General features: G+C 34.6%; 1 protein-coding gene across 2 annotated transcripts; it reads right to left on the reverse strand.

Moving 5' to 3' along the window:
• Positions 1-274: 274 nt before the first annotated feature.
• On the reverse strand, positions 275-6,456 carry LOC114746196 (glutamine--fructose-6-phosphate aminotransferase [isomerizing] 2). Of its 2 annotated transcripts, none has more exons than XM_028934395.1 (11): positions 6,128-6,456; positions 5,484-5,653; positions 4,888-4,999; positions 3,906-4,051; positions 3,013-3,177; positions 2,362-2,722; positions 2,026-2,276; positions 1,760-1,874; positions 1,323-1,578; positions 1,079-1,247; positions 275-545 (listed from the first exon to the last, which is right to left on the reverse strand). In XM_028934395.1, exons 1-11 carry the CDS (start codon positions 6,372-6,374, stop codon positions 462-464), a joined length of 2,076 nt encoding a protein of 691 aa, XP_028790228.1. In that variant the 5' UTR covers positions 6,375-6,456; the 3' UTR covers positions 275-461. The 2 variants fall into 2 exon arrangements, with proteins under 2 accessions (XP_028790228.1, XP_028790227.1); XM_028934394.1 differs by having other exon boundaries at positions 5,484-5,656; positions 6,128-6,454.
• Positions 6,457-9,608: the final 3,152 nt, after the last annotated feature.

A 9,608-nucleotide genomic window follows, 5' to 3' on the forward strand; every position in this document is an offset into this window, starting at 1 on the left:
GGGATAATTTAATTTTTAAATTTACATGTTGACGTTTGTTCCTTCTTCATAATCACAAATTTTAATATCCTCTTTAGTAAATATTTTTCTAGGTCCTTCTCTTTAATTTTCCCTAAAAAAATTCGTTTAGATTTCAGAAGTTTTTTGTAAAAAAAAAATCAAAAATTCAAGGTTCTTTATTATAACTAATTTTGTTGTAGGTCCTTAATAGTCAATTGCCCAAAAGCAAAATTGAGAGGCATTAATTTTTTAAAAAAAAAGTGCACCCCAGAACAAAGATTAGAATGTTAAGGGCCTCAATTTCATTGGTTCTTGAATCAGCCTAAGCCATATGATTTGAATACCTGGATTCCCCTTCCCTCAATATTACACATGTTAAGTTTCTCGTTAAGTTACTTTGTACTGGAACACAAAAATATACATAAACAAATAGACGCATGAGAATGTCAATCAATACAACTTCACTGGGTTGTGACACTCTTGGCGAGATTCCGAGGCTGGTCAACATTTAATCCTTTAAGTACAGTGAGATGATATGCCAGTAACTACATCAGAGAGATGACACATTGTTAAAACATACAAGTAGAAACCTTCCCAAGTAAAATCCATAACAATGAAAACTGAGAAGTTTTCAAGGAACAACAAAGAAATCGAACAGCAAGGCTAGCAAATAGGAGTTCAGGAAGTTAAAATCTACAGATATTTAACAACACATCTTTTACATTAGAAGCACTCAAATACGGAAAGATTAACACATCAAATACAGAAAGATTAACAAAGGAGAAGGGTTAAAACGCATTTTTGCTCAGGAAGCAATATAACACAATCTTTTAAAATTGGTGTAATGTTCTTTTTCTTCAGCAGCTGACATTAAATCAACTGTTAGCATGGACTAAGTCTTTTTTCAATACAACATTAACATTAACGCTCACTGTTGATGAAGGAAACACCAGCAAATTTAACCAAATTTAGCACAAGAACCGTTCTCATGCTAAAATTCACATCCCCTTAAGTTCACTAATATCGCACAACTGGTATGAAATAAAGCAAAAATGACTTGAAAAGTTAGTTAACACACCTGTAACGGAATTATATTAATTACAGGTTGAAGACAGTCTTCGACAGATGGAACTTCAATTACCCTACAAGATTCACCAGGAGACACCAAAGCAGCGTCCCCTTTTGAACACACAACTATAAGACGGCCTTTGCGAGCATGAAGTTGCTGAATGACAGACTGCTGCTTGCTGCGTAAAATTGAAAATATTAATGTCACTTTCAAACCCAGACATTATAGCCATTCCTAATTGAACACAACCAACCTGAAGCAAGCGTCACGAGTAGCTAAAACAATAATTGGAAGATTTTCATCCACCAATGCCAAAGGACCATGCTTCATTTCACCAGCAAGTATTCCTTCACTGTGCGTAAGAGCCACTTCCTTTACTTTCAAAGCTCCCTCCAGAGCTGTTGCGTAGTTAAATCCTCTTCCAAATACAAGAAGAGACTGCTCAGACATTAACAACTTTGCCAGATCCTTCATCTCCTGGTCTTTTTTCAGCACCTCCCTGACTTTATCTGCAACACGTCATACAATTCACATCAACTACCCTAACACCTTACAAGCATTCATATTCACCCGCACATGATATCTAACAGTAGAGACTTCTGAAAGAATTTTATACCATGAGGACATTGTCATTAATTAGATGCTACAGAAGGTACCAAAACCAGTTCTGATCAGTCAATAGAAACTCACTTGGCAGGTCCAAGAGACCATCGATAATTGCTTCTCTTCTCGCCTGATTAGAAATTGTGTCACCTCCTATTGCAAGTGCCAACATAGCCATCACCACTATTTGACTTGTGTACGCCTATTACAAATATCAATGTGAATAAAGCAATCGATATGATATAAAATAATATACACTTACAGAATGATAACAAGCACATCTGCATACATATACATGCATGCACATAAGCACGTGTGTGTAGATATATCTCTCCTTGAAATATAAATTTTACCTTGGTACTTGCCACCCCTATCTCAGCACCAGCATTTATATGTACACCACAATGTGTATTCCTTGCTATTGCACTACCAACGGTATTTGTTATGCCAACACATAAGGCACCATTCTCTAAAGCATATTGCAGTGCAAGTAAAGTATCTGCAGTTTCACCAGATTGACTAACAAAAACAGCAGTATCTTCCCTATATATTGGTCCCTGCCGATCCAACAGATCACTGGCAATTTCCATGGTAACAGGGATTCCTACAATTTGACATGTAAATAGTACACAGTAAATATGAAAACCATTTTTTGATTCCAACAAAGATCAAAGTCACATGGCACTAACCAGAAAGTTCTTCCAATATTGGTCTAGCTGCCAAAGCTGCATTGTAACTGGTACCACAACCAATGAAAACAATCCTTCTACTTCGTCGGATTGTTTTAAGGTGATCCTTCAATCCACCCAATAGTACAGTTTTTAATTTGCTCGATCCTCCCCGAATAAGCCTCCCCCTCATTGTCGTAGTAAGAGATTCAGGTTGCTCATGAATTTCCTTCTGCATATAATGCTCGTAATGTCCTTTATTAATTTGCTCAACCTCCATCTCAAGAACTGATAAAGCCCGTTGCACTGAAGCAGGTCTAGAAAGGAAACCACCATTTTTTCCTTTATCATTTTCAAACTTCAAAATTGAAACTGCTCCGTCCTGTAAGAATTACTCGTAAGTATGGTGTATTCCATACAAAGTTATAACACCACAATAAAGCAATTAGGCAAAATATACAATAAATCATGTAGTAACAGTTAATGGTTCATCTCATCATGTTAACTGTGAAAATGGAAATATGAATAAGATTATCCACAAAGTACTTTGCAAAGATTCTTTTTCTCTCATATCAACATTACCCAGAGTCAAATTTTATAACTTCCGGTGATTAGAAATATGCTATACACACTAGCTCATATGTGCCACAATGGAAAGAGAGGCACATGTACCTTGAGGTGAACGACTTCACCATCCTCAATAACCAAGACCTTCTTTGTATGTTCTACCACCGCATTAGCATCACTAGATAAAAACAACTCTTTGGGGTGGCTATTTTTTGATAGAAAGTTATTATCCTCAAATGCTGAACCATCAACCATATTTTCTGTCAATTCCTGAAATTGGAAAAGAAGTCTCTTCAATCCTCATCAACGAATCAACATCAGCCACTGCTACCCAACATCAATCAAGTGGGAAAAATAGATGAGCAAGAAAAGAGGGATACAATAAAATATTGCACAGGATATGGTTTAAGGATGGTAAATGGACATAAAAAACGAACAAGAAAAAGAGAAGGAAAAAAAAAAAAAAAGATAATAATCTTCACATGTAGACTTGGTATATTGATTTTCATTTTCTTCAGTTTTAAAAAGAAAGAAAACTTCATTTCATCATCAGATGTTATTGACATGAATAGCTTCTCTCCAGAGCAGACTATTAATGCATCAAAAATTATTCATGAGCACATTGCATTTAACAACCTGCATTTGAGAAGCACTACAGATAGCCAACAATACACTGCAACATCATGCTTCTTCATCAGCAGGATTGGCAATGCATGAAACATAAGCCATGCATTCGCCTATATCTTGAAATAAGCATTGCCCAGCTTATACAGCCAAGCATCATGAACTTAGAAAGATAAATTGTCAGGATAAAGAGAGAATATGATGCCAGTATCCTCAAGAAGCCATTCATACACTTTCACTTGAAGAAACATCAACAAAATCAAGAAGATTCATAAAATAAAACTAAACAAAATGATGTCAGAAAACCACTATGTATATAGATCTGTCACTACGCTTTTAGAAGCTCAAAATTCATCAAATTGCGTTTTGCTTACTTTTACACCTAGAAGTAGTGGGCTGCCACGCTTGCAAGCAATTAACTCATTTGGATAATGTCGGCTTTTGAAAATTAGGGCATATGCTCCATCAAGATGCCTCATAACTTCCAGAACAATTTGACTGAAGGTAACAACTTGATCACCTGCAGCATGGATGGGAAAAATACTTCAATCCAACATCAGGAATAGCCACCAAAAATGTTCATGGAAACAAGATCATGACAAAATGGAAGTAAAACTGCAATAGAGGTTCCCTCGTGTGACAGTTAGGCAGTTGTTAAAATCACAGATGAAACTTAATGGTCCACGTAATGTGGACAATTTAGCATGTTTGGATATCAGTTGTAAAAACTGATGTTGTGAAAATTCAGTTCAGAAAACCCAGTTTAGCATAAGAAACCTTTTGCTTGCGCTAGGATAACTGATGTCTGAGGAGCAAAATCCTACTAAACAGAAGTAGTGAAACAAGCATTTAATGACAGCTGGGTTTGCAAAATTGGGTTTAGGCCTCGAAAATGATACCCAAACACGCTCTTAGACTCGAAAGCTTTGCAAGTTTTCTGGTAAGGAAAAAAGCCTAACTTTATCAAGATTTAGCACGGTCTAACTGTCTATAACAGGTAGGAGCTCATTTTCAGACAAATTCATAAAATATCAATTTTCTTGGACCTAAAATGGTGATTTTGCCCTTTTTTTATTCCTTTCTTCTTATGTAAAGATAAGGATCAATCTACCATGAACATAATATCATGAATCGCATTTTGTCCATATGAAACAATAGTCAAGCGCATTTCTACCAAAGAAGCCATGCAACTAATAACATCTTTGTGTAATAATGCCTAAACATCCATGTAGTTCTAATCTGTAATCAAGACCCAAGTCATGATCAAAAGCTGCATTTACATCTAGAATAAGTATAGAGAAACATCCTTGTCTCAAAAAGTATAAATCAAAAGCACCTTTTACCAATGAAATTTACCTTCTACCTCATTTGCTTTATCGAAAACAAGCTTTGCAAGTTTTGGAATGACTTCTGTGTCAGTTTCAGATTCAAATGTGAACCCATGGCGGATCAACGTTTGCTTCAAAACCTGAATATGTAACCAACTAAATGAGACTTAACAACCGCGTCCAGAAAAATAAAGGAGGAAATAGATAATGTGAATCATGGTTTTGTTGTGAGCAAAGAATTTTGATTCTAGGGCAAAATGTCAATTCCCCTTTATCATCATACACGTAGCCAAAAGTTGACAGCACCATCTTAACTCGATTAACTGCAATCTAACCGAGCACCTGCAACCATCTTACGAAAACATAATTCACTCAAACCTTTTTTATTATTGTTTGCATGATTCTGCCACAAGCTGTAGAGTCTATCTTGAATTAAAAGAGTTTGCAGTAACATATAAAACAAGATCATTAGCTTGCTTTTATTCATTGGTGTATCCGCAAATAAATTCCCACATATTACCACGCCCATTACAGCCATAGCAACATTGAAATCAAGAGAGAAGAAGCCATAGAGAGGTCAAATAATCACAAGACAGAAGATGAGAAATGAAATCTTGGTCACACCTCATAATTAGTAATAACCCCATTGTGAACAACCAAAAATTCATCTCCAGCGCCAGAGCTCTGAGGATGACTATTCCTGGGAGAAGGCTCTCCGTGGGTTGCCCATCGTGTATGCGCTATTCCAGCATGAATGGAGAAAGATTCCTCCAAATTTAATTCCACTTCAGCAACTTCTGATTTTTTTTTCCAAACAAAGTAAGAAGTTCAATCTTAGTGTTCGATCTCAAAACCGTGAACCACACTCAACAATAGAAAAAGATCTAACTTCGATTTAAAGTTTTCTAGCTGCCAACGAACAGGAGGGAGGGAGGCAAGGAGGAAGAGGGCGAAGGAAACTGAGCTCTATGCTGCAATTGCGTAATAAAATATGGTTTTTGCAGTGTGTTATTGTATTATATGGAAACTTCTTCATCCACGACGATTGCAGTAAATAAAATTGCGATGCTTCACGCATCCAATTTTTCAGGATAAAATAGGTGTAAAATACCAAAATGTCAGCAATGAGAGCAGCATGATAGTAGGCAGAGCTGCCGTAAATTTGACCATAAAAAAGATACTGCGGACCACCAAAATTGAGAAAAGAAAGAGAACTATGAGTGCGATAAGAGGCAGATGCGAAGAAGAATGTACAGAACGTAAGTGACCTTGGTAGACGGATTTGACAAGGGATTCGATGTTGCCCTCTTGACGGAAGATAAGGGGAGGAGGAATGATGGAAATTGACGAGCATTGAGGAGTGTTTGGATCGAGGGAAAGAGTGGAGTCGATGGCGATGCCAGCGGAATCATAGCCGCGGTATTCCAATCGCCTGAGGCCATTGAATAATACCTGCAGGATGTACCTCCTTTCTCTGTTAACGTTGTAGTTAAGATAAGCAAATATGCCACACATTATTTCTTCCTCCTCCTCCGTCCTCCTTTTCCACCGCTCTTTCGTTGATTCTCACACACACATATATATAGCGAAGAAACACACCGGCCGAGTGGCCGACGCGTTTGACTTGTGATTGCTCCCAGTTTGGCCCAACCGTGCTGGTTGAATGGTTGATTAGAGAAACATTCAAGGATATTTTAGTAATTGGAGCGTGCATCAAAGGTGCTTACGCGGAGTAACGTGATTGGATGTAGTTACGCGCTCAACTCTCACCTTGGTGGTCATCCCCAATAATTTTTTTGGGAGAAAATTAATTCTCCGGTCCGATGGTTTATACTTTCATTCACCAAGTTTTAAAAGTACCTCTTTGATTCATTCGTTCCTTTTAAACTTGCGCACTATCCAAGTATCCAATGCCGCGGTTGCTGGGGTTTCATATGGCCGGTAACATTTCTAGTTTATTTAGCACTGAAGACGAAATTTTGTTAACCTTAAACAGTCACAAGTAGTTATGTGCAAATACTTATGTATTAATAATCTTATTATCTTCTGTATAAGTTAAAAATATAATAAAAGTTAGTTAAAATTTTTAAAATTGACCTTATGAAATTTTTTAATTAGAGAAAACTGTTTGGTTAATTAGGATTTTGTTTAATTTGCTTAGGAAATATAAAAGTAAACGATATTTGAGGAAATTAGAGTTAAAAATTTTACAATAAACATCCAAAAGGAACACATATGTCCAGAACAATAAAAGGAAAACAATAATAAAATGATACTTCAGTTTTAAGAATCACAAATAGTCTTCTCAATAAATAAAATTTTATTTTAGTCATATATGACTAAATAGAAATTTTAAAATTTACTAAAATCACCACATTGTCTTCATGTCACTTGTGCTTATTTTATGAAAATATTTTGAAAACGGGTTGTTAATTACATTATATAATTTGTTGATGTCATTGCTTGACATATCAGCCATGTTACAGAAGCTAAAAAGTTCTCAATTTATCAAGCGCTCAAAAATCTTCTCAAATCACATAATGAACAGTGTTATTAGGGTTATTAATATCATTACAATAACCATTAGTCGTGTTATTGAACATGAAAAAAATCTCACTTTCACAATTTCATGAGAAAATAGGTTGCTGATTACATTACCAAACTTGTCAAATACTGACTTGCTAACGTCATAGAAATTTAAAATTGTCTGGTTTATTATGTACTCATTAACATGTCAAAAAATTTGTGATACACAGATAAAGGCCAAATAATCATCTATATATTTAATTATGCTGTTTGTGTCTCCTATTAAAGCAAATTCTATTATAATTTGCATAGAGCAAGTTATGTACAACTCTAGTAACACAATTAACAACTATTGTGACGATATCAATATCTCTAATAATGTCATTCACCATGTGATTTGAGAAGTATTTTAATTTTGAGAGATTTCTGAGTACCTAATGAATTGGAAATTTTTTAACTTCTATGACGTAGTTAACAAGTCATACGACAGCATTAAAAACATTTTGATAATGCAATTAATAATCTTTTTTTAAAATATTTCTGCAGAACAAGCACAAATGAGGCAATGTAATTGTTTTAGTAAATTTCAAAATTCTTATTAAGGCACGTGTGACTAAAACAGAATTACCCTTATTGAGGTGGTTATTTGAGGTTTGGAAAATTGAAATATCATTTTATTTTATTTTTTCAAGAGCAAACATTGAACGTTCAAAGTGGATAATTGTTGGGGGAAAAAAAAGAAAAAAGAAGCATTCAGAGTGGATATTGTGCAGCTGAAAAGGACATTGCTTCATCAGGTTATAACTGTTTTTAAGAGAGTGTTTAGATAAAAAGTAAGTCATAGTTTTAGAAGTAATTTTACAATATATAAAATAAATACGTAAAGAAATTGACTCAATTTACCAAAAAGTCCTTTTTTTTTCATTTTTGGCTAAAGTATCGCGTTTATCTACCTCTGTCAGAGAAGTATTTTGATATTTTTAGGAATGAGTTGTGCTAATTTCTTTCAGGAAAATCTATTTTTTCTAGGAAAATAATATTATGGGGAACTTAAAAATACATCTAGGGATCGTATAAATCTGCTTTTAAAAAAATATATTTATGAGTACTTTCATATAAGTTGTGATAAAAATTTTGACACGTGCTTTTCTCGTATTCTATAATTTATGATTAAAAAGTTACCACTGTTTCAAATAAGCTCCTAATCAATTTAGGAAAATATCAGGAGGCTGTGGCCGTGCGGAACAGTGACTGGGATGATCTTTTGACTCTTTTTTTTGTTTTCGACCAGCAAATGATCTTTTGACTCTACTGACCCGGCCTCTATATATGCGTATAAAACTAACCAACCCATAATATACAAACTAACTGGGCCCTCTTGGCTGAGCGTTCATGGGGATAAGGATAAACCACTAATATAAACAAATTGTTGTTTCCTGTGATCCTGAAATCAAACCATCAAAATATTTTTTTTTTATAATTCACATAACTATTATTTTTTTTAAAAGATTTGAACTTATAATTTTATATTTAAAAATATTTAACAGAGATATTCAATATTAAAATACAACCTAATTTATACCTCCAAGGTTAACACTAGCGATATACAGTTATGAATGAATAGATAGTTAAAGAATACTACCTCTAGTCGTAATTATAAAATCTAATTTGTAGACCATAAATAGTATGTTATATGACACATATATGTTTTGTATGTCAAATTTTATGTTTTATATTGACATTAATGCATCATTTGAGTTTAGTTTTATATATTTTTAATTTGGTGGATGAGATCGTAGAGTTCACATGCCATGCTCAGCGCATCTATAAGCAGCTGGTGCTCATCCTTAAAAAGCACCACTTGGATTAGTAGGAAGATCTCAACCGTTAAATTTATAAAATGTAGCCTTTTGTTGGAGTCCGGACTTTCTTGTAAAGTCTATTTCATGGGCATCAACTTCTAATAAATTTCTTTGGGATGCCAACAAGTGTAATGAATCTTGAGTGTGGAGAGGGTAATTGTGTTTTTCATTAAATCTAGTGATTTTGAACTTCTGATCAACATGAGATACTGCTATTCTTGCTTTACAGTTAGTCCTTGTTTTAGCTTGATGCCTAGAAGAATGTCTCTCTGTCTTTTTTTTTTTTTAAGACCCTCCTTGCAGCATACATATTGATATATCTATCTGTAACGGTTCCACAAATTTTTTTTTGTTTTTTGTA

The sequence above is a fragment of the Neltuma alba genome, unplaced genomic scaffold, assembly GCF_004799145.2.
Source record: "Neltuma alba isolate B1F8T4 unplaced genomic scaffold, ASM479914v2 tig00004928_pilon, whole genome shotgun sequence".
In the NCBI taxonomy this organism is placed as follows: domain Eukaryota; kingdom Viridiplantae; phylum Streptophyta; class Magnoliopsida; order Fabales; family Fabaceae; genus Neltuma; species Neltuma alba.

Excerpts from the sequence above, each read along its gene's own strand:
- LOC114746196 (XM_028934394.1), bottom strand. The coding sequence starts at position 6,374 with ATGTGTGGCATATTTGCTTATCTTAACTACAACGTTAACAGAGAAAGG. Across the intron at positions 4,052-4,887 it reads TAAAGCAAATGAGGTAGAAG|GTGATCAAGTTGTTACCTTC; the intron begins GTAAATTTCATT and ends TCCATGCTGCAG. Across the intron at positions 2,277-2,361 it reads AATATTGGAAGAACTTTCTG|GAATCCCTGTTACCATGGAA; the intron begins GTTAGTGCCATG and ends GTCAAATTGTAG.